We start from the raw sequence: 25883 nt of genomic DNA, 5'->3' as shown, positions 1-25883 counted from the left end.
ATTTCGTGAGCCCATGAATGGGGTTTGGTATGTGATTTCAGTATGTTTATAGAGTGTAGGTTTATTTTTTTAATTACTGTAATGAATTTTATACATGTATAGTACAAAAAGGATAAAGTTAAAAAGTAAGAAAGATAGTTAAATGTTTCTAGTTGGACTAGTTTGCCAAGCCCCGCCACACAAAACAAGCACTAAATACATTAATAAAAGAACATACATAATACAGAATCTTATTTTTTGGAATTTAATTAGGCACATTTGTAGATTACATTTAATAGATTAGGCTACACTTTCGTGAAAACATTTACAACTGCTTATTAAAGGTAAAGGGTGTAATTATACATGTACATGTTTTTACCAGCAGGTGCAGACAGCGCTTCGAAACAGTGAATCATTTTGCAAAGAAACTGGTTCAACTAGCTTAATTTCTTCCAAGACTAGTTAAAAGCATTCCGTTGCTATCACGCCAACAAATCCAAAACTGGGATGTGTTGCAGCAAAACAAAACAAAACCCATCTTATCAGAACAATTCTTAACAGGAAATTGGCAATAAAAGTGAGGCTGTGAGGGATAGACATGCCTTGTCCAAATAACCACACTTGTGCACAGTATGGGCTCTATGCACGGTGGTATTTCCGGTGAAGGTCTAACGATGCTGGATTACCTCCGCCAATCGTAAAGTCCAATGCTATACCAAGAATTTATATTGTATTTTATACTCTATGGCTATACTAAAGAAACGTTAGTCACAAAAACAGACAAAATGGACACCCCACATTTTGTATATGCTTCTTTGTTTATTATATTAAATAAACATAACTATATATAAAATTACATCTAAACGTATTTAAGTTTCAAAGACGAGAGGTCGATAATTTCAAAGACTGGCTTTCCTGGGTTTTCCTCCGCTTTAAATCTCCCCAACCGGAAACTGAAGTCAAATGCGGAACTTATGCATGCATATAGCCAATTGCCTATTTTATTGGTCCAAAGATGAGTATGTTTATGTTATGTGTAGGCCTATTTTGTACAACATTTGGGATTGTTTTATCATTTAATTAGAAGCACCACAATTTTAAAGTTGTCTTCTGTTAGTTTCATAGCAACTAGCCTACTTTACCGACATGCAATACGACAATGCAACATATTGAAAATATAGCAAATAAAACTCTTTAAACACTTGCATTTTTTGCCAAGTGTCCCATCGAGTAATCAAATCAAAAGTTCTACACACACTTGCAGTTTTTATGCCTACTTGAACACTTGGGCCAAACAGAGAAAATACGTCATGCAAGTAGACAGCGGTCAAGTGCAAAGACCGCAAGTGTGGGAACTGGGAATTGATCTCTTCAGTGAGATGTAGCCTGCAATGTGTATTTGGATTTTTTCTGCTGACGAAACACTGCAAATATATCTTTCCAAGAAATTTCAATAGACAGAAAAACTGCAGGCAACATGAGCCGTGGGGAAAAAAGTGATCTTGGAACATACAGTGGATGCCATTGAAAAAAAACGGTTAGTCTCTCACTCTCCGCCTCGCTTTCTGTCATGGCGGTAATGGCGCTGCTCTGAATAAGGTCTATTCACTCACGCGCACTTAAAAACTGCAGAGTAACGTAAATACCTTGCTTGTCAATGACATCCGCGATGCTTCTCCAGACGTCACGCTCTTTTCGGTGCCTTGAGGAACTTCAGTCCTATGTCATGACTCAATGTTTTTTCTTCAACACAATCGCACCTCCTTCTCTTTAGGAACGAATGCGATCTTTCGGTCCAATATATATTTTGTTGTGGGTGGGGCTACCTGACGCTACCCCGCAGAAGTAACGTAGGCCTACAAGGGACATATAGCATATAGCCTATATATTTTAAATTATTAAACCTATTTTAACAACAAACGTACATTATCATTGTCAAACACAATACATCAAGATAAATGTCATAGAAATAATACATAGGCCTACAAAAATTAAACTTAAGGTAGGCTAAGGGTGTATCTACCTTATTTTTTATGTAAGAGCTAGCACTGCCATTTGTAATTTTAATGTGTCTGGCTAGCTATTTTTTAACAGTTTATTGTTTAAAAATAATAATATTTGCTTGATATTTTAAACTGGTATTTCTAACGATAATATTTTAATGTCTTATTTATAAACATGCTGGTTTGTAGCTCAAACAGTTTTACAGTTTGCTGCTCATTATTTCCCTGGCCTACAGTGACTAATAAATCGCAAGTGTCGCACATTTACAGAAAACAACTTTCACGTTGAAAAATGAGGTGGATAGCATATTTTATGTATTGATAGTAGCCTATATATTGATAATCAAAGGAAGACATACAAAATGCATAGTGTTGTTCGGCATATTTTCTTCAAAAAATGTCTGTAATTTCTTCAAAATGTAACTTTGCCTCTGCAATGCAATATATTCCTACAATGACCATTCTTGGCAGATGTAATCAAGGACAGGATATATATGTATATTTATAAATATGCCCACCCTACAATACCATTTTACAGATGCATTTAAGTACATCCTCAAACTTGTCTTATAATGTACAACTGATATAAAAACAAAGTAATTCATTTGATTCTGGTTTGCTCTCATTTGTCACATTACAGAAGTTAAAACGCACCAAATTCTGTTTCATGTTCTCTATAATATGCAAATATTAAAATGCACATGTAAGGCTTTGAAGTCGAGGCAAATGTAAATAAAACGTTAGAAACCAATGATCTCAGGGAAATAACCTTTGTGTTTCTGCGAACAGAATCATGAGTTTGTGGACGAGCGTCTGTATGAACAGGGGTACCTCCAGACAGCCCTGCAGAACTTCCCATCGCAGAGTCCATCTCTCTCCAGTGAAGAGGGCGTCACGGGGACCTGCTGCTCTCGGAGAACCAAGAAGAACATCCAGGCTCTCAATGCCACACACACACACTCACACACGCACAACCTACAGGAGCTTAGCGCCTTACACATCCATTGTGGGGAACAGCAACCACTCAACACCAGGTAAACACGGAGTCCTTACTGTTTTTATTGCAATTCAATTTTTTATATATATGATGGTCACATGACATTTGTTAGAAAAAAGTAGAAATGAAACAGAAGTTGCGATAGTCTTTTGTGTGACATATCGAAATGTAGGGCAGGGCTTGATTTTGTCTATCAAGAATTTATTAGATGTTGTAGTTTCCAATTGTTGGGATCTCATGAGTGACAGGTCGTCCCGCCCTCACACTAGTAAACGTCATTAGAGAAGAGATGAGATGTCGCTGCATGAGGGAGGGGAAGATTATGAGGGTACTTTTTTATGATTATTATGAAGTGCACATAAATCACTTACAATAAATACCTTGTCCATTTTGATTTCATGGTGACTAACATACTTTTTAAATGCTTTAGATTTGATTGTTCACCCTGTCAAAACTATGCAAAACCATTATAAAAATATGATTGACTAAATGTAAAATCTATGACAATTTAAACAAATAAAAATAAACATAAACCAATTAAACAGTATTATTAGGGTCTATAAAAGTCGTATAGTCAATTTCAACCGAACATGAGGGTTAAAAGGTCGATATCACATGTGAACAGCCTCTTTTGTGTGTCATTTCCAAGACATAATTTCTGTCAAATAAGGCAAGGGAAAATAATTAGATTCATTTGTGTGTTTAGGATGTATGCTATCTATAAAAGTAGCCTCAGTAGAGTGATTAACAAGTGAGGGTGTGAAAAGAGTTCTAAGACCTCTGTCTCTTTCTCCCTGTCTCAGTCGTTCCAGTCTCAATCTGATGTCGGATGAATCAGGGAGTCTGAACTGCAAGAGCAGTGGACTGGTTACCACGGCAATCATCAGTATCCCAACCCCTCCCTCAAACAACTCTCGAGCCAATCCCGACGCTCCTCCCCCTCCGAACCCAGATGCTCCGCCTCGTCCGAACACTGGCTCTGATGTGGTGAAAATCTCTGCTCTGTAGGAGAAAACAGAACTCAGGAAGAGAAACTGATGAGTAGCCTGCCCCCTAGTGGGAGATGGAGTGCACTGAATCAGACTCAAGAAATAAAACAACAATGATGCATCTGTGTAATTGAGAGAGAAAGGACGACCATGAGTATTCAAACACTCTCCATCAAGACTGATAAAGATGAGGGTGTCACTGCAGTGTCACTGTGCATAAAACATTTCTCCTTTTTCCTCTTAGTTTACCGTCGGGTCATACTGTTTTTTAAATCGTGAAAAAGATTCATATTTTGACTAGAGATGGAGGCAAGAGGTCAAGTCCTGTTTGTTTATTATCTGTCCGTTAATCTGTTCCAACATCGCAGACAGCCTCTCAAAGCCTCGGCTTTCTACATCCCACTAATGTTGTTTTGATCTAGAGTAATTCCTAAAGGATAAGAGCAAGTCTGAGTGAGACTATATGAGGGCGACAGTGTTTCTTAGACCATGCTAAGTTTTTATTTTTGGAATATTTGGTCAGAGATAGGTCTAACTTGAATGTTTCTGCCCCGCGTGTGTGTGTGCGTGTGTGAATTACAAAAGCGTCCCTCAAACTTTCAGCCTCTCACACAGTTCGTGCCTCTCAGGGGGAAGAGAGTTTCCTTCTTCTTTAAGCCACTGTCTCTCCACGAGTCCAAAACGTTGAGCCGACTTTGTAATGTTAGCTGACCTATAAAACATTACTATGTAATATAGAACCAAAAAAAAAAAAAAAACGAGAGAAAGAATCATGAAAGTGTTTTTAAAAACTCTGTGACTACAAGCACAAGGTGTCGCTGAGAATTTGTGACTACAATGTGTATCAAGCCTTGGTTTAACTGTGAATATTGTTGATAGAATATTTTGTAATATTTAGCCATTGTTTTGGCGAAACCAGAGCAGCTGCCTACCCCGCCCCTTTTCGTCCACCCCGCCCTTTTATGTATGCCCCGCCCCTTTCCTCTGTCCACTGCTGACTTGCTTCCCGTAGTTGTTCTGATCTAAGTGTTATTGTCATTATCGCTCAATGGGTATTTAAAAAAAAACGTGTCTAGTTTGTGTAATACTACATGGGTAGGAAACTTTTGATGTTTGTGTTTTTTCATTAACAGTGAATGTTTTCGTTACCTCTAGATTTTCAGTCATACATTGCTGTGAGAGGAGAAACCGTCAACCGTACAAACCAATTAGAGAGATTCTCCACCTCTTTTCTCTCCTTCCCAACTCCCTCCTTTTCTGTCTGTGTCTTTTTTTTGTCAGCCATGCTCAGGAGAATGGCACTGCCAATGAGATCAGTCCAAATTTGTTGTCAGGTAGTGGAAAGACCATTTCATCTGTGTTGTTTACAATTCCCAATCCTATTCTCAAAACTGCCAGCAATCAACCACATGTCCCCCTAAGCTCTGCTTTTTGTATCATAATCCCCATCCCAGGACTCTAAACCCCACCCATCTCCTTAAACCCCACTCACTTGTGCCTCTTACACCAGCATACATAGGAAGTGACCCCCCTCCCCTCAGGACGTTATTGCTCCAGGGCCACTGAGTTTTAGTGTTCAGTGCAATGCAACACACACTATCAACACATTTAATCTTGGTTTTGGCCCCTTTTAGATAGAATAAGCCATATTTTCCAGAAGAGAAAAAAAAAATCTGATTTAATAATTGCATAACAGATAAATAACCTATACTTGAACTTTAAAGCCGAAGTGGATGTCCAGTTACACAAATGTGAAAACAGTTGTAATTTGTTGGACATGACAGCAGTATTACAGGGAAAAAGCACATTGTGATATTTAGGAATATCAGGGTATCCGGCCCACACCATTCTTGTGAAACTCTTATCAGAATGTTCTTTGATGTCCCATGTGATCATATGACTATCCTGTTTGTTGTACATAACAAACCTCTAATGATCCTCTTTTTATGGTCCCAAATGATGTTTGGTCCCTTTGTGATTTACATAAGTGTACATAATAGATGGGAAATATGGAAATTGTCTAATGTTTAATTAATCAGAAGGGAAGGTGTGGCCAATTTATTCTAAAGATTAAGATAATAAATGTTGAGTAGTGGATCGCCTGTGGTCAGTGGCGAGCAGTAATGTGTTCGATTTTCTTTCTTTTGCTTCGTCTTTACATCCAGCCCAGCAGAGGACACTACAAAACCATCAATGTAATAGAAGTAAATCTAGAATAATAGGAGCTTTGTAATCATCCATATGTGCAGTCCATTCAAATGACAGAACTGGTTGTTTTGAATATATTACCAATTGGAGATCTGTATATGCGCATCTGCATACCTGTCGAGGGTCTTCTTTCTTCCTCTGTGTGTCTGTGCTTGTTTTACTCTTTTTGCTTTTTTCTTTTTGAGATAGTCATGTTGTTCTACTCAGCAGATTCCTGTTCACTGTCCGATGTTCAATATTATTTATGATCTTGTCTTGTGTCACAGTTGTGAAACGCCTGATAAATGAATTGTATCTGCCACAAATCCATCTGCTGTTTATTCAGTTCCTCTGACAATGCTGTGATCTGACAGCAATGATAAAATCACATAAACAATATTTTGGAGCTGAAATAAAGTATAGATATGACATTACAACTAATAGATATTTCATCATGCAACAAGCTGCAGCTGAAAAATAAATCTCTTAAAATTTATCTAAGCACCTCAAAAATATAATTTGCTTCTTACAATAAATGAAAATATAGTCCATCATTTTAAACACATATGACTTGCTACAATTCCAATTGTCTCTTTTCATCTCATTAGCCACATGCTAATGGTGATATGAGCCATTCAGGTGCTTTTTTGTTTATTTAAGTAGAAAAAAAAACATCAGTAATAATAAAATTTCGTTCTATTTTGGACATATACTGTACATTATGGGTTGGTATGTCTGTGGACTTGAGAAATGTCATTGGTAAAATGATAACTAACTAAAATTTTGTCAGCATTTATTTATGTTTTACTGACTAACATTTTGCATTGCAGTTTACAGTGTGCTTTACTGATTAATAGCAGATTAATTAAAATATCTTTATATGACTGTGTTTTTCAAATGATAAAGCCTTGTAAACTGTATCTTAAAGGGACAGTTCCCCCTAAAATGCAAATGTGGTCATTCATTTCTCTCCCTCAAGTTGTTCAAAGCCTGTATGATTTTCTTCTGTAAATTAAAAAGAAGAAAAATGTTGATAACCAAACAACATTTTATTGACTTCCATTCTATGGATAAAAAAAAAACAAACAAACAAAAAAGAGACTTTTCTCAAAATCTTGTGTTCCACCCAGGTTTGGAACGACATAAAGATGAGTACATGACAGACTTGTCATTTTTGGGTGAACTATCCCTTTAAGAGCATATCATAGAGTTTAATTTATCTTGCCTTTGATTAACACTTAAAAAGTTGATAAACAGCCACAAGTATTAATGTTTAACATATCAGTAAATGTGCATTCAAATATAAATATACTAGTTTCATCTTGACACATCTCACTTGAATGTAAGTTCAAGTTCAAGACCTTTATTTGTCCCAGAGGGGCGATTAGTTTTGCTGCAGTACACTATAAAAATTAATACGCTTTATCTAATCAATAAAATTGTGGCAACAGATTACAAGCAATATTATTAATTAAATTTAACAAATTAGAATTGAGCAATAATTAATCAAATTAATTCCTTACAAAGTTGTAAAGTGAGTAAAGTTTACGCCCAAAAATGTAATAAAAATATCTGAATAACACACAGACGTCAAAGATTAAGAACTATTTATATTTGATTGCCAACATTGAAAACACCTGATGTTAACAAGCAGAATTACTGAAGGAGAAAACCTTCATTTTAAAACAATCCCAAAACAAACACCGCATAATGGTGACTTAAATGTAAGTTATCTGTTTGTTTGTTGTTGTAAGTTTTACTCATTTTAAATGGTTAACTTTTGAGGAATTAATTTGATTAATTTTCACTCAATTCTAATTTGTTAAATTTAATTAATAATATTGCTTGTAATCTGTTGCCACAATTTTTTTGATTAGATTCGTTTTTACAGTGCCAGATGAAAATAAAAATTATAAAACACAACATTTAACATTTAATTTCAAGTATGTCTCATGTGCAGACATTACCTATTCTTTACGGAGTTAAGCAGAGAAATCGCAGAGGGTACAAAGGAAAATTTAAATCTGTTTGTTTTGGCTGGTGGCTGACTGAAGTGAGAACCAGAAGGCAGTAAATAGGCCAGTGAAATAACAGAATATTAAACAAATCAGCCACATCACGAAAAAAAAAAAAAAAACCATGTACTTTACATAGAAATGAGAAATGAGTAGATATGAGTTCTTACTTGATATCTGCAGTCCTCACACATGTAGAGCACGAGGGTAATAAACAGCGGAGCCCAGAACACAGTGGCTGTGATGATGACGTAGCTGAACCTCCTCGCCATGCAGCCCTCCTCCCTCTTCTTATCCAGCTCGAGGGCCGCTGGGGTCAGACTCAGAATACACACCGCACCAGCTAGGCCTATATGCTTTGTGCCGTGTGCTGATTCCCTGTGGCAGGTGCAAATGGTTGTTAAAAGGGCCACACGGTTCAATGGAGGTGTCTTCCAGTAACGTTTAAACTTCAAACCTGTGTCAGTTATTTTGTTGGTATGCTGTGAATGATTAGGGTCATAGACAAACCCCAGAAGGGAAGCACACTAAAAGGGGTCCTTGCATGACCCTGGTGACCTTTGTAAATGCTGGCACATGACGTAACAGAAATTATCACATTGTCAGCGACAGAATTGACATGTTACATAACATGGGTTACAGAACTTATTCCTCATCTTGAAAGGAAAGGCGATGGCCAAGAATCTCTCCATGCTTATGAGCAGGAGCGTCATAAACTGCACATCGCTGCACAGAGAGAACGTGAACTGCTGCAGGCAAAAGGGAAAGAGCCCAACCGAGACTCCAATTAAAGATAAAAACACCGGTGAATCTAAAGAACATCTGAGAAGAGAGGATAAATTCAACAGCAGCTAATAGATGGATGTTTGCAAACTTTTGCTTCTAAGAACAGCATATAAAACCAGCACGGTTCTGAATAAAAATGTCAAACTAAGGAGAAAGGAATTAAAGATCAGAAAGAGTGTGCTGGATGGCTCATTCCCAGATGCTGTACTCGCATAGGCGTTATATTTCCCATCACATAAACTTGCATGTTGTTCAACCTGTCTGACTGACCTACATTGACGATACAGGTGTAGTTTGGGGTTTGAATGAGCTTCTGACTCCCCCCTCCCCCTCCCCCTCCCCCCTCCCTTCTCATCCTAAGTGACCTTTATTTTCAAGTGTATTCCATAAGCAACAGTTAGCATGAGCAAATTTAAAACATGAACCTAAATCCGAGGCCTCAAAAAGTCTCAAAATTATTCCGCTTTTTGTACAGCTACTTACATACTAAATAACTAAATTAATAGGCTACACCAACAAACAAATAAATAAATATTACTTCAAGTTGGAATTATGTTGTGAGAAGAAAAACAGCCTCCAAGAACACAGTCTGCATCAGAAATGTAAATAGCAACCTGTGTGCAATATATATATATATATATATATATATATATAATTTTATTTATTTTTATTTTTTTTGCAATAATGAACGACTGACTCACACACCGGGAACGTTATTGGAGTAGCATAATAAGTAGTGTAACTATTTCAATTACTTTATTAAAGTACTGTAACTATTTACATTTGATTCCTTTTTATTACTTCTAAATTTCTAAAATTTAACCTCTAAAAACAGCTAGCCTAGTTACGTTTAGTTATATTTTATAAAAAAAAAAATTGTTCATAATACTGTAAAAGAAAAAAACATGACGTTTTTCTTCTTAGAAGAAAGCCCTAACCCTATCTGCACACTATTCTTTTTATGTGTGTGTGAAGGGAAAACAATATACCATAAGGCCTAATATTGATTTCTCACCAACAGAAGCAAGAATAGATTCTAGTTTCATACTCACAACCCAAAAGATTCAATGACCACTCTGTCAAAACGGGACAAATTAATCGAGAGATTTGTCGAGTGGCGCTTAACGTACATCCCTAACATCGTCGCAGGTCAGGAGAACATTGAACTCGAAATTGAAACCCTGGTTTTGAAAGCATTTTAATAGATGCCATACATATTCGTGCCCTTTTCTAATTTCTGGATAAAAATATTTTACATTTCCATCACTGGAACGCATTTATCACACTATAATCACTCTCAGGCAGGTTGTAGCCTAAAGCTTTCAACAGCAATGAGCAGTGATATGTTAAGCACTTCGTAATATGTCGCCTTTTTCGCTTTTGGCTTGCTTACTTGGGGACATTTAATTTAATATTCAACTACATCATTGATCTGCCTGCATTGACACCATTAGAACTGAACTGAGCTGGACTATGAGTTTTCTACAGAGTCGATATAAATAACTTTTACTATAACTACTCCCCAACACTGCTCACATATTACCAAATGAACATAAAAGGTTTAGTTAAGTTATAACATGTAATTTATTGAAATGTTTGACTAAAATTGACTAATCAGAATAAAGTATTACAGGGAGCCACATACTGAGGATGTATTGCTAAACACATTTATCCCTTTAATCTTGTATTTTTATTCAGTCTCTTAGCTTATTCTGGGGTCTTTGATTTGATTTGGAGAGCACTTGTTCAGTCCCAACATCATGTAGGATATTCAGATAAGTGGGCATGGCTTCTCTGATTGTGGCTAAAAACACCAAAATATCAGACTGATCTCATGAAATAGCGTGTGTATGACACGCCAATTCGTATTTCCATTTTTGGCGTGCTATCAAGACGCATAATCGCCTTTCAGCGTGTTTATGAACGCCGTTGACTTAACGTTATATAAATATATGACTTACCTCAACCCCGTCCCTAAACCTAACCATCACTGGGGTTAATGACATTTATGACTGTTCCCTTACCATCCTAGGAAAGAAAAAGATATCACTTACCTCAACCCCATCCCTAAACTTAACCGTCACTGGGGTTAATGGCATTTATGACTGGAGATTTGACTGCGTGTACAGACACGTGGAATGACGCGGACGTTAATGGCGTAGACATATACGCATACACGCGGATACACGCGGATAGCTCAAAATGCGTAGAGATAACACGCCACCTGGCGTGAAAGTGGCGTATATGTTTACACAAAAGTCATGATGTCATGTTGAAAATATAAATTATACATTTCCATGTGCAAAATCTACATTGTTCTCATTTATAACAGCAGTTAGTTAACAGAATATTTAAATGATTTGATCACATATCTTAAGAATTAATTTTTATTAGAGAACTACATGAACATGTACACAATGCAAATGGTAACAGTACAAAGGCCAAAATCCATATACATGATGATACCAACAACTTTTAGTGCTTCATCATTTCATTCATGTATACAGAATTCATATAAAATGCAGTCATCCAGTTATAGGGTGAATGGTGATAATATGAATTGTAATACTCTGCCCAGGCTCTGTATGAACTCCAATAATCCTGACTGGCCACTTCCTCTTCCAGTTCATCAGTCTCGTCCTTTCTCCACTTCCGTCCTGCCGAGGCAGCCTTTCTGCTGGGTTTGTAGGTTGGTCTGCGTTTCTGGGGAGGGGGATTCTGGGATTGAGGTTTACAAGGCCTTTGCTTGTTTCTGCTGGACTGTTGTGAAACTCTGGTTGAAGGTAACGGGAATTCATTTGATTCCGGACGATTGTGTACATGTGAGACTCTTTTGTCTGGAAGAGCAAATGTGTGATGTGAAGAGCTGTTGGGGACAGAAGAGCTTGATTCACTTTCGACCTCCATCTCTGACTCTGAAGACGAATCATCAGATGACACGGAAGCAGTCTTTTGATCAGAAACCTCCTGGGGTGGAGGACGATCTTGATAGGACTGTGATCTTTTTACAATATCTGATTTATAAGCCTCATCTTGATCATGGCTGTTATGCAGTCCATTAACTGCATCTCGACTCCTGTTGAAATCCTCATACTGGTGAATGACTTCGACAGATCTTCCCAGACCTTCGGTTATGAAGTTCTCATAATCAGCCACAGCCTCGTTGAAGGACATAAACTTTCGTGCTTGCAACTTAAAGGAGGACAGTGGAGGAATTCTGGGAAGGGTGTCATTCTGCTGTCTCTGAGTAGGAGTTGAGTCATGCTGTATGTTTGTAGCAGATGGTAATGGGTTTTGCCTCTTAGGTTTGGGAGAGTGTTTTTTAGCCTTGGTTTCAGCTCCACAGTGGGATTTATCACCTGTGGCCCGTTCTGTGGTGACTGCGGAGCTGTGGGTCTCTCTGGAGGGTTTAGATGTTGTCTGTTCAGATTTAGCTTGTTTCTTCTTCTCTGGTTTGGGAATGTCAGGAATTTTGTGAGTGGGTTTTGAAGGAGGTTCAATGATCACATCCCAGTCACAAGTCTCTTCCATGATCCCTGGAGGGATTGGATCTGTGAAAGAAACAAAATTTTAGTTTAAGGAAAATTCCAGATTCCATACAAGTTATCAACAGCATGTGTGGTTATAATGCCAAAAAGCCTTTTAATGTTTCTAAGAAAAACACAGCAATTCTTAGGGGATTTAAAAGAAGGAAAAATTTTATAAGAGCCCTTTTTTAGTTTAATGGATGGTGTTGTATTAATAAATACAGAAAGTAATTTAACACCACAATCACATTAAAACGCATATTGATTTTGTCTTCAAGATATATTAGTGAGCATTTTAAAGCTATAGTATACGATGTTAAAAATCGGTCGAGAAAGCCTAAGACGGTAGGGAAGTTTAAAAAAAAAAAAAACTCATCCCGCCCCTCCACACACACACCCCTCCCTCCCCTCTGTGCTACCTGATCCCTGACCTATGTCACTTTTGAGTTCACGTCAACGCAAGATCAGCAACACATGAAATGTTCTAAACTCCCCACCACCACTAGTATTGCTAAGGTTTTCAGTAATTGTTATAGCAGCACACATCTTGTTCAAATTCCGATCGGCTCGAACAGAAACCCGCTAGGCATACTGAAATATATTCAAGGACTTCAAGAAATATAATTACTTTGACCCGTGATAGCCGATGCTAAACGGCTAACATTCCAATGCCGACCGGCAGCATGAGCAAGTTGTCAAACTGATAAAAAGCTATTTATGTAACACGTCACAACATAAAAGTATAAATAAATGTTTACCTGCTCAACAAAAAGTCAGCCATGTCAGCGTCAGTTTTCAGTCCCAGATCTCCCTGAAGCTTCCTCCAACGGTCAATGGTGGACCCTATATTTATCCTACTTACATTTTTTTTTTAAATCTCTGCTCTTTCATCTACAGACTTTCTCTTTCGTCCAAACTTTACAATAGGGGCAAGCAGGTGCCGCTTGCTGCAGTCGTTTATATTTTTATCCATTGCTGATCTGACGCTACTTAGCTAGCTACCATTGACTGTCAGCTGCTGCTTGCTCGCGCAAAGAGGGGGCGGGGTCGGGTGCGGTTGGGTTGGAGACACAAGTGCCAGGTGGAGTTTCAAGTGGAGCTGTAATTGGATGAGAGCTGTGATTCTCTGCGGCTGTACAGCCAATAGAGTGAATGGATTGTTTTCATTATTTTTTCTATTCATATTGTTAGGATTGTACTATATAACCATAAGCAGCATCTAAACGAGGATATTAATAATGAACAATCTTTGAAATCGTATACTATAGCTTTAATATAATATTTATTTGAACTTTATATACATTTTATGTTATTTAAATTTAATATAATTTAAGCATTTTGCATAAATGTAAAATTCTTTCATTTTTATATGGATAGGTTCCATTCACTTCCATTGTAAATAACACTACCTCACTTTGCTTTTAAAATTGCTTTTATAAAACAGTTACCACACAATAAAAATAGTACAGTAAAAAAATATGTATTAGTGCAACTTTTATGAAGTAAAATCACTAAAAGCCTTCCTTCCGCTAGAAAAAAATAGTCCCTGACCGTGAACAGCAACAACGTTCCAATGTGTAATATGCATGAAAGCTCAAATAAAAACAAAATAGGAACTCTGCACAGTGATAAATAGAACAGTTGGGTGAAGCGGTCATAGCCGTATTTTATCATGAATAAAATTTATCATTGACCAATCAGTCTCTAGGATTGGAACTGTTTTATAATTTGTGATAATCAACTCACAATATATATATATATGGAATATTCCATAAACAATAGATAAAGTTGTGGATAAATAAATAAAGTTTTACTTCCTCTGTACCTGGTAAATGAGTGAGATTCAGAGAGCATTTCTGAGCAATGGCCATCATCTTGTTCTCCTCCTCACCATGGCAACAGTAAGTCACAGCAACCCCTAGAGTGCCTGAAATGCAATAGACTGAGGTCACGGTCAAAGGAAAGAAAGTGCTGATCATGTCCATTTCTAGAATGCTGATGAGAACGAAGAGCGAGTTCATCCACATCATCACGTTCAGGTTTCAATTATGAATTTGGATACTTAAGTGCTGCAGTCATTAAAAAGCTCTTGATGCGTTTGTGTTTAGCAGCTAATTATGCAACTGATTGCTGTAGTTGCCCTTTCAGACTCTGACCCCTGCCAGACTGTCTCAGAACAGATCTCTGATTAAGCACTCTCGTGTAAATGCCCAAGACACAAATTAATCAAAACCACAGAGATGTGGCTTCACATATATAGGTGCTTAATTGTTTTATAATTTCACACACCAAATCGTCCAGCGCGACCAATACGGTGCATGTAGGTCTCCCAGTCCTGAGGAACATCCAGATTAATCACCAAGTTCACCTTCTCAGCATCAATACCACGTGACGTCTGTGGAAGAGACAGATTTATAAGAGAAAAAAAACGTTACTTTGGTATTAAACATGCGATATTTTCCAGTGTAGGTGTTGTAATAGTTAGACATCCTCACCAGATCGGTGGATATTAAAACTCGACACTGATACTGCTTCAGCTTCCACATCGCCTCTAACCTCTGGTCTTGACTTAAACCACCTACATGCAAAACAAACACAAAGGGTTTAAACATAATAACCATTAATAGTGGCTTTCATACATTTACATGCCCACACTCCACGTTCTAAGTTCTTTCTAAAAATCATTCTGATCCATATTCTAGTAATAAACTGTTGTTATAAAATTAGAAATACTCTGAAAATCAACACTGAAAAGAACATATTTTTCTCAATTTCTGTGGGCTGTGTATTTTTTTTATATGAATTTGGATAAACTGATCACATTTTGTTTTGTTTCAAATAGAAATTCAATTCTCCCACGATTCTGAACAGACAACTAAACAATATAACATGTAAAATCTGACAAAAGGCTCAGACAAAATATAAATTTCTGCAGTCTACAGTATGTATAAATGAAATATTTGGGGGGTGGGGGGTCAGTTTGAATGAATGATTCAATGACTAAAAAAAATTCTATTCAACAAAATCAAGATCAGTTACAACTTACAACCATACATTTAATACTAATTAGTTGACTTGAGATCAAATCTACACAGTATCAAACCCCGGACATTTCAAAAAGCTTAAACAGTATAATATAACAAAACACTAAGAATTCACTAAGAAATTAAAAGATTCATAAAGGTATTGCAGCTTTGTGAAGCATTGTATCAAACATCCTCATGACTACACAAATCATTAATTGAACAGCTAGGAAGCTGCCATAAAAGTAAAAGCATGTTTAATTAACATTTTTTTTTTTTTAAAAAGAGACTCAAGGTGTAACTCACCTGAGATGCAGACCGCAGGCAAACCTTTGGAGGAGAGGATATCAGCCAGGTGCTGAGCTCTGCAGAACAACAGCTCAACTCAGTCTTTCATTACTTTCAATAAAGATCACAACACTTTTGGAAATAGAAGTCTTTGAACAATAAAGACAAGGGCCCGTATTCATAAAGATTCTAAGAATCCTTAGCTTAAGAGCGTTTCGGGACCGATCTGAGAGCAACTCTGAGTAAGGAAAAGACGAAAACTTTCATCTTAAAGAGGAGGCGGATTAACCCCATTGCTATGTATGACACAATTTTTTGAAGGCTGTGATTGGTTGGTTGTCCAAGAAGGAAAAAAATTGTGATTTTAAGTATAGGGTCTATTCTAAGCCTTCACTTTTAAATTACATGCGTAATTTTTCCCATTTGACAGTTCGTTCACACACACACACACACACACACACAAATCTTTTTTGTTTACCATGCTGTTAATTTCCTATAGGGTATTTGATTGGCTTAGAATGATAACACACTGATTGCTGGTATGTCTATTTAAGTGGTGGTTTGAATGTTGGTTTTAATGTAACAAACCTGCAATAAAACCAAGAAGGACAAGAAAGCCCGACTGGATAGGGTAAAAGTGTTTACTGTTAGCCCAATTAGTGGATGAACACAAGGCCATCTGTAAAGGATCTATAGCGTCTTATTAACTCACCGTTATCTATTGTCTGCAACACATTTCTTCTCCCTCTTCATCATTCTACCATTTTCCTTTGCTAAAGAAACTCTGAGTCTTAAGCCTCTTAAAAGTCCCCATACTCCAGACAATTTTGACCTTAAGACCTCTTAAGGTTAAATATACTTTCTGAATTACTTTTTCCGTTTTTAAAAGTTTTTTTTATTCTTTTTTTTATTTTAAAAGTAAACATCTTAGAATTTTGTTACGAGAAGCTACTCTTTGCATTAAGATTCTTTATGAATACGGGCCCAGCGTTTTAACATCTGTTAAGATGCAGTCACATTTAAGTGAAATTTTGCTGGTGAAACTCATTAGAAGCTTTGCACAAATGCAAGGTGTCCCTTGCCCAAAAAAAAGGTCCCTTATGCAGATTTCCCTCATATTCAAGTTGGTCACTGAATTTGTTGTGCTGACCAACAGAAAGCTGCTTGGTTTTAATGTTCTAATGTGACTGTACCTTTACTCATCACAGGCATCAGAATGTTTTCAGAGTAATGGAAGTAATTGGAAAGGTGTGGGGAAACAGCTCTTGCCTGGTATGGAGGTTTGAAAACACCAGTGCTTGGTTAAATGGGATTTTGCTGAAAAGTTCGAGAAGACTTTGAACCTTCTCCTCAAAGATTTTATGAGGCAATGGATGAGATGGAACAATCATATAGTACTGTTTTAGTCCTGGAGGAGAGAGTACAACACAAGAATTATGTTGTTATCATGCACAAACTGATTCAATCAACAATTAAAAGGATATTTAAACAATAGAAGCGAATCAGAAAGCACTGCAGACTGACCAAGGAGTCCAGGGTCTGTTTGGTTCAGTCGCACAAACGTTGGCTCTCTCATGTATCTCGACAGGTGTTGTGCTAAAGATTCTGGGTAGGTGGCAGAAAGGGCCAACATTTGTTTATTTGCTGGTAGAGAGGAGAATATCCAGCTAACACAGAAAAAAAAGAGATCAGTTAACTCCAACCAGTTGAATTACAACACAGAACAGTCTCTGAATCAAATGCACCTATTCAACTCTTACTTGATCTGCTCCTGAAAGCTGCTGCTGATTTCATCCTCCAGTAGTTTATCAGCCTCATCCAAAACAAACAAGCGAACAGAGGACGTATTGAGGGCTTCCATCTCAATCAGCTGCTTAATACGACCTACAAATACAACACCACTTCATCAATACTGCCTAAAAACATCAAAACCAAACACACACACACTATTAGAGAAAGCTTTACTTATAAGGTTAAATAGTATTCCAGACAATAACCCAAGATGAGAAATCTCACACTTAGTTTAACAATTAATTATTTACAGACATCTTTTAACAGCATCCAACTTCACAAGTGTTTGATTAGCACTTTTAAGTGGAAGAGTATTTGTATTATATGTACTTTTTTATGCTTAAAGTAGCAATGAAATGGAAGTAGTGATAGCTATTTTCTTCCATATTGTGATGTACATCCAAATGAACGGGGAATATCAAAAACAAGAAAGGAAAAAAAAAATCTGAACAGATTTTAAAACACTCAACATCAAATGTTTGCCGACTTTGTGAATGGTTCTAAAGAAAAACTGGGTATCATACACTAAACGACTAAGGATCACACACTAGCAGACTTTCAAATCATTCTGAACTCAACAAATTCACACACTACAAGACGCATGCCAGATGAAACAAACTGAGGCTAATTTTTGTTACGTGTGCGTTGTTAATTTACTTTCGTATCTTTATATTTGTATTTTATTGCAACACTAGTAGATAAGAGACATCTTTGGGTTCAATAGCGGCACATCATACTCAAAATATCAAACACGTTTTGATGTATCCCGACTGGAATTGAATCATAGTCTGACTTTCGGCAACTGTTGTTGACTTATCCAGACTGCAAATCGAGGCAAAAATCGGAGCAAAACTAGTGAAGTTATTCCAGTCTTAACATATCTGTCAAGATAAATTATTTGACTTGCTCAAACCTGGTGAACCAATGGCAATGTGGCATTTCTTCAGGTGCAGTTTATCTTGACTGACAGGTCGGCCGCCAATGAAAACATGGCACTGTAAGCCCTCCATAGCGCTGCCAATTGCCATGACAACAGCATGAATCTGCACTGCAATCTCCCGAGTGGGGGCCAGAACCAGCACCTGATGGGACAAGAGAAGGGTGCATTATCACAAAACAGGCACACACTTGTGTTTCAGGTGCTTATATTTAACGTTAAGAGAAGACATAAAAAGAAAACAATCTTTATGATATATTTGTACTATCTTTAACTGGCTATATATATATATATATATATATATATATATATATATATATATATATATATATATATACACACACACACACACACACACTATAGGAAGAACATTAACTCGTAAATTAATACATTTTGTTACATATCAGAAATTGTGCTCAGATTAATACCTGTGTGGTTGTGTTTTCCAGTATAAGAGAGTCCAAAGCGATGGTGGTGAACACACAAGTTTTTCCTGTCCCAGATTTGGCTTGAACAATAAGGTCTGAATAGAAAAAAAACATAAATAAACATTATTTCCTTCAAATGGTGCATGAAATAACAGGCATATATTTACACTAATAAACTACACTCAGTCATATACTACATATTACATCAAAGAGCAGCTTTATTATTAATGTTATTAATGACAAAAAAAAAATAGGTTTAGGCCTGTTTTGGTATTGTTTCGAGTTTTATCAGCCCTCGTACCGAGTCCACATCTTCCCAGCGGGATTGCCTTTAGCTGAATGGGGGACGGTCTTTGAAAGCCAGAAGCAGATAAACCCTCGAGCACAGGTTTTGAGAGGAGTAAAGAATTGAAATCGACACCGTCGTTACTTAGAACATCATCTGTCCGAGTTCTGGATTGAAGCTCATGCGCTGCTTTCATGGATGCCGCCATATTTACATTGCAACTACGTTCTTTTCTTCGGTGCTGAATAAATGAGTTGAGCAGAGAATAACTGCGCCTCCTTGCGCACATAAACAGAACAGCAGCTTGAAATACCGCCAACATGCTGCAGAGGGCGACAAACACACTTGTTTGACATAAACAAATAAAATAAAATCCTGTATGGAGACAGAATTTAATCTACATTTATAGTAAATTTGAACAAAAAAAATAATAATAATAATTTTAAGTAAACTTTGAAAAAAATATCACATGGAATAAATGTTTGTTTGACTTTATTGTCTGTTCAGATTTACTGGACAGAAATTCAACTTTAACACTGGAATAAAAAACAGATACATCAGACAACACTGTACAACCACATTGAGAGGACAGCCTATATACTTTCCTATTTTGAGTCCCACGGAATAATTAACTTTGTCATCTCAATCTCAATGTTGAATTGAGAAGACTTTTAATATACTCAAAATAGGTTGAACAATTTATGGCTGTTTGGCAAGAAATTAAAACCAAGTCATCAATGTATTTGATTAAAGTGAGATCATCCTTGTTAGACTGAGTCTGTTTGTATTTAACAGGGAAAAAAGCAAAGGGGATCATTCACATCTCTCTGGTAACACCGACTTTAAGACTTAAATTTCACAATAAAATTCAGTGTGAAACCTGCTCTGCAGGCTCTGAATAGTTAGTCTAGGGCTTCTACATGCTGCCTACCAGGGTTCCTACAGGTTTCTTCAAGTTAAATTCAAGTCTTTTTAAGACCATTTATATAAAAAAAAATAATACTTATTTCACGTCCCTATACCAGCAAAGAAAAACAAAATCCTTGAACTTGTGTTCATTTATTTTTCAAATGTGGAATGGGAAAAGATGATAAGCAGGTGAGAAAAATAAAAACACACTATGCCACTATGCCAAAGTTAAGCCAAACAATGTTAAGTTGTTTTTAACAATAGCTAGCTAGCTACCTATTCCATGCTGGGAATATGGGGAACTGAGAGACCCCTGAACAATAAACATCGAAAATCATAATAATGGTTGACAAATGAAACTTAGTAACAGCACAAACCATTTTTAAGACCATCTTAATAATTCCATATTTTTAAGGTATTATATCCAAATTTATAAATTCATTGCTTTTAAGGCTTTTCAAGACCCCGTGGGAACCTTGGCTGCAAATATATGATAGATAGAAGCAAGTTTACAAAATGGATAAGGCCCAACCCCCCTTTTTCATCTAATCTATCAGTATCAGAGTGAATCTTAAGACAGAGTTAAAGCTGTAGTATTGTTGCTCTATTGTTATGCATGAACCCTCCATTCATCATGAACTGACCGCTGGTGTGAAAGCACGACCTGTTTTGTTGACGGACAACCGTTAGTTAATCCTATTCAGGAACTTTCCCTTTCAAATCACCACACACATACTTCAGTATACCTTGACTTCGCCTGTGCGCGCAGAGGCTGTACTGTAATGTCATCTGAATATGTAATCAGGAGTGTGTCAGAGACGTTAGAGAGGAGGAGGAATATTATACATAGATTTAATAACAGCGCTGTTCATGACTGACCAAAACCAACGCGGAAAAACCCAAAGATAATTTTAAGGGTCTTTCAGCGGGTAGCGACATGAAATAGATGGAGTTATAATTAATCAACCTGCGTTTAGTTTTTACATTATTTTAATTTAGTTAACGTTAACTCATGAGTGAAAAGAGAGCGGAACTCGGCGACATGGACAGTAACCGTCGGCGTTTAAAACATGAAGTGGTAAGATTTGCTTAATCTTTTTCTCTCTTTCTTCATCTACTTTTACTTACAGCACGTGTGTTTTTTTACTACACGCATCTTCTCAGATGGGCAGATAATATTTGTTATGAGCCATATGTTTATATATATATATATATAATGCGCGTTTCTCAGACGCGACGCAGTTCTTTTCCCCTGTGCGTTGATATTTATCCAACCCATCCAACCGTGCTTGCTTCAGAGAAACACAAAAAGTGCAACCAACCACCTGATTGGATGCGGTTATTTGAAAATGAGGCTGCTGATTGGCTGGTAGGCTACTTGCCCTTCCTACCGAGTACGTTCTGTGATTAGTCCCCCCAGTAGGCCTACAGATAGCAAGGTTTTTTTAAATAAAAGAAAAACAATAAATAGATAGAATAAAAATACAATAGTAAGTGTTAGTAGCCAGCTAATGGGTCAAGTGTTAAAACAGATGCGTCTATTAACCGTTTATAGCAGGTTGAGTTAGTCATATGAGGTGTAGACCATTTTGTGACACTGCTTAGTTAACTAATCAGCCAATTGTGTCTATGTTATAATACTTTATTATATTACTCTTATTATTATTATCAGTAATTATTTCGTTATTTTATCTTCATTTACAAGTAAAAACATCACAATTACTGAGCAATGTTGCAAACCATCCTTTTGCGCCACCTGGTATCACGACTACACGCGCCAGTTGTGCATTTTGGTTAACTATTTTTCTCAAGTGACAACTTATTTCAGTCTCCACATGTATGTTATCCAGACGCATTGTAACAAAAAATCACTTTCTCAGCTCCCACCACGTTGCCACACACTTTGAGATCAGCTCCGACACGTCACTGTGACATGTAACGTCTAATATCTAATGTCTAATAATGCCTGTATATGACTGTATTTGATGGCTGGCAAGCATTTGATGGCAAGCCTACACATCAGTTCTCCTCTCAGTTAGCTAAGATATCCAATTATTTGTCAGCTCTCACACGTGTGACATGCCTTCTCTTCTCAAATTTTATTTGATTTATTTTCATTATTTATTCATTCATTTATTTGTTTATGTTAATTTAGATAACCTTTATGTGTATATGATAACGACTGAAAATAAAGAGAAAAAATAATTAGAGAAAATAGGTGCTTTCTAGAAAAGTAAATAGGGCTACAAGGATGCTACTCATAACCATCACTCATTTGTTGGTGTCTGATTAATGCTGCTATCTGTCTGGGCACATCCCAAAGGAAACTGACACATCAGAGGCAGTGACTTCACACATTGAGAAAAAGGACCTACGGCTAAATCTGGTGAAACACAGAACATGCCATAACTAGCAAACAGGGCTTATGCACGTAAAAGTGATTAAGACTAAATAACCTCTGTAAAATTTAACCACTATATTTATAATATAAAAGTGACATTTATAATGACCTTAATTGCTATACTGCTCACATAACCAACTGTCTATATAGGCTATATAATATTTGAACATCTAAATTAGGTATGTTTCAGGTCAATTACAAGTTAAGCTCTGTTTCCCCACACCTGCATTTATGACCAACTCAGTAAAATAGGCTACATGCCTCAGGTGTTCTTGACTCACAGTCTGGTCATTTCACCCACATGCCTGTTAGCTCCTACATCTCCCATCATGCATTGGGATGCAATCTTGCTGTAGAATAGCATCAGTAGTGCTGCTGTGCTCAGACTGACTGGTGATCGATCACTTGTAGGGCAGAGAAGGAACAGAAAACGGAGTGAGACGAGAGAAGGAAAGGCTGCGAATTAAGGTAAGATTACAGGTTTTATTTGGTGATAGAAGAAAAGGGGTGTTTTAGGGCATTTTAATGGAATTTGTTTAAATATATTATAATAATTTAAGTCATTAAATGTGTCTACAATTAAACAAAGACTGAAATGCATACAGTATGGAAAATCAACATTATAAAAAATAAATTAAAACAATTTTAGCCAATTTTTCAGTCTCCATTTTTAGATTAACGATCTTTAAAGAAATACATTATACCTTTCCGTCAAGATCTGTAAATATTTGTTATTCACATTTGTCCCCCCAAAAATAAACACAATAAAAATGCAATAATAAAAATAAAAAAGAATTACTATTATTTTATCCAAACATTTTTATCCTTAATTTCCATCAGGCATTTATGCATGCATCTCTTGTATATAAGTGTTTCACTAGATACATGGAGTAGTATATGATACATGTTGGGGTTGGTCATTTGTAATGTTTTTTAAATAAGTCTGCTCACTAAGGCTGCATTTATTTGATCAAAAATACAGTAAAACATTAACGTTGTACATTTAATACAATTTAAAATAACTTTTCTACTTTAATAAACAAAAAATCCTGCTAATTTTTAAACACATTTTCTATTTTTATCTTTGTTGAAAACACTGGTGGTGCTTAATATTTTTGTGGAAACTGATACTTTTTGATGAATAGAAAGCTCAGAGGAACAGCATTTATTGTAAATAGATTTTCATACTAACAATGTAAGTCTTTAATATCACTTTTGATCAATTTAATTCATCCTTGCTGGGAAAAAAACTGACCACAAACTTTAGAACTGTAGTGTATCAAAGCAGCTTTTACAGAAATTGTGTTTTATTAACAAGGTTCGGGAGGAGCAGGTGCAAATAATTCCTCTATGTTCCCAGTAAGTAATTTGAGTGCTATTGTGGCAAGGAAAAAAAAACAAAAAACATTGGTATTCTCTTCAGTAGATGCTGAGCCAGGTATCAGTGATGGCACTCTCGGCAGAAATTGCTGACAGTTTGGTTTAATATTGATTTTTGATAATTACTGTGAAGTCAGTGTTATTCATGAGTCACAACAGATTCAATTCATTGTTGCTTCATTATGTCGTAGTAATTGCTCTCTTGGTTTCTTCCCTTTCCCATTATAGGATTCTTTGCGGCAGCAATCAGATGAGGGTCTCCACGCTCAGATGAATTCTGTGATCGGTGCTCTCCAGGAGCTCAAACTCTTGCAGGTCCAAACTGCGCTGGAGATAAATCAGATAAATCACAGTTCAAGAAAAACCCACCTGGACCGAACACTGAATCCAGAAGAAATTCTTTCACAAGAATGTTTCAAGACTGAGCTTGCCATGGAAACATCTTTGTTCCTCACTAGCTCTCCAGCAGAAACCCGCCAAATTCCAAGGTTATACGGACCCAGAAAGGTTCACAGAGGAAGTCTAAGCACTTCTTCCTCTTTTTCCTCTCAGGAAGACACAACCGACAGCCATTTCTCCTCTTACGATTTTGACGACTCCAGCGATTGGACAGCCTCACTGATGAACCACAGCAGAAACAGACAGCCATTGGTGTTGGGAGACAATGTTTTCGCTGATTTGGTCGGGAATTGGCTGGATCTGCCGGATGTTGGAGGCCAGACTTTAGGTGAGGAGCAGAACTCAGGTCTCAAAGACACACTTTTGGAGTCATCATCTAGCAGTCACTCTCAAGATCTCCCCAGGAAAACCTCACTAACCGCTAGCATGTTTAAACGGGTCCTAAGGCGCGTTCGACCATGGCACCACCATGAAAGCGAAGGGATGGACGTCTGTATACAACCAAAGATCACATACAGAAAGCCAAAATCGGATGTCGGCAAGCCATTCTGGGGGAGAACAAGAGGCCTGAAGAAGAAAACCACGCCCACTCAGCATGAGGGTGTGGCCTATCAGGGCTCAGAGAGTTTAATAGACAGAGGATGGGCAGAGATTGAGAAGCATCCAGTGTATGATTACAGCTCAGCTATGTGGGTTTAAATGACTCATATAATTCTGGATGGAAGAGAATTAAACACTTAAACACACAGTCACAAAAAAAGACTTTATGATCATAATTGTTGTAAAAGCAAAACTTCTCAAAATGTTCTACCTGTTGCGTTCAAGTTGTTCCTCCGATTGGGGTGTTATTATGACGTCACGCATGCAAGTCGGAAACATGAGTTTAAACAAAGCAAAAACATTTTACTGTTAACAAAAAACCCAAATAGCGACATCTGACTTCAAAATTCATTGACACTTATTTATTCATTGTATCACAACTAAATGTGAAGCACATTGTTAAAGTTGAGTGATAAACACCATTGCTTCAGATTTGATTTCCACTCACTGATCTCTCTGTTAAATCATATCTCTATATGTTTCCAGATTGTGATCCACGATTTTGTCAAATCGACACACCCCTTCCACCGCCAACTCAATTCAAATTTTCTCATTTGTAAATATGACTCTGGTCACTCAGTCATTCATGTGCTTGGAAGTCAGAACTCATAATTATGATATTCTGACTCAACTTGAAGGGCTCATGAGTTTCTGAGCAATTAAAAAAAAAGGTGTTGAGGTAAGATAGTTCTTCTCCCTCAAGTGAGAGGAGTAGCACTCAATAATTGTTTCCAAAGATATGTGAGTAAACAGTCATGGGATGTGTGTATGTGTCTGAGACATGAGTATGGCAGAGCAAAGAAAACAGAAAAATATTATGTCATAAGCTACTGTTTCTGTGAGGTCCCGTGAGAGTCTATGTTTCTGCTGATGCTTGTTTCCTTATGTTTAGGTTTAGGAGGATGCCTGTCTAACTGTCAGTCACTATGAAAAAGTCCTGATTGGTGCATTTTTTGGT

General features: G+C 36.9%; 3 protein-coding genes and 1 pseudogene across 6 annotated transcripts in view; 2 read left to right on the top strand and 2 right to left on the bottom strand.

Moving 5' to 3' along the window:
• kcnd3 (potassium voltage-gated channel, Shal-related subfamily, member 3) overlaps nucleotides 1-6481 on the top strand; it is a 109560-nt gene extending 103079 nt beyond the window's left edge. For all 3 annotated transcript variants that reach the window (XM_089119574.1, XM_039679121.2, XM_089119575.1), the window contains 2 exons: nucleotides 2772-3016; nucleotides 3783-6481. In XM_089119574.1, coding sequence (XP_088975700.1) covers nucleotides 2772-3016; nucleotides 3783-3987 — 450 coding nt within the window. In that variant the 3' untranslated portion in view covers nucleotides 3988-6481. The remainder of the gene's footprint in view (nucleotides 1-2771; nucleotides 3017-3782) is intronic.
• Nucleotides 6482-8301: 1820 nt separating this feature from the next.
• On the bottom strand, nucleotides 8302-9203 carry LOC148973719 (uncharacterized; annotated as a pseudogene).
• Nucleotides 9204-11327: 2124 nt separating this feature from the next.
• On the bottom strand, nucleotides 11328-19472 carry ddx20 (DEAD-box helicase 20). Its single transcript, XM_039679109.2, has 11 exons — nucleotides 19252-19472; nucleotides 18951-19045; nucleotides 18499-18667; nucleotides 17555-17678; nucleotides 17319-17461; nucleotides 17064-17202; nucleotides 15813-15871; nucleotides 14979-15061; nucleotides 14773-14878; nucleotides 14309-14410; nucleotides 11328-12507 (listed from the first exon to the last, which is right to left on the bottom strand). The coding sequence occupies exons 1-11, from the start codon at nucleotides 19442-19444 to the stop codon at nucleotides 11432-11434; spliced, it is 2289 nt and encodes a 762-aa protein (XP_039535043.2). The 5' UTR covers nucleotides 19445-19472; the 3' UTR covers nucleotides 11328-11431.
• A 1298-nt stretch (nucleotides 19473-20770) lies between these two features.
• inka2 (inka box actin regulator 2) lies at nucleotides 20771-25145 on the top strand. 2 transcript variants are annotated; one of them, XM_039679137.2, is made up of 3 exons: nucleotides 20771-21223; nucleotides 22958-23014; nucleotides 24155-25145. In XM_039679137.2, exons 1-3 carry the CDS (start codon nucleotides 21158-21160, stop codon nucleotides 25022-25024), a joined length of 993 nt encoding a protein of 330 aa, XP_039535071.2. In that variant the 5' UTR covers nucleotides 20771-21157; the 3' UTR covers nucleotides 25025-25145. The 2 variants fall into 2 exon arrangements, with proteins under 2 accessions (XP_039535071.2, XP_039535065.2); XM_039679131.2 differs by lacking the exon at nucleotides 22958-23014.
• The last annotated feature ends 738 nt before the right edge of the window (nucleotides 25146-25883 follow it).

This window comes from Pimephales promelas, chromosome 14 (genome assembly GCF_988280905.1).
Source record: "Pimephales promelas chromosome 14, fPimPro1.hap1.1, whole genome shotgun sequence".
Classification (NCBI taxonomy): domain Eukaryota; kingdom Metazoa; phylum Chordata; class Actinopteri; order Cypriniformes; family Leuciscidae; genus Pimephales; species Pimephales promelas.
Note: the sequence above shows the minus strand (reverse complement) of the source record. Positions and strands in the feature narration are given on the sequence as shown.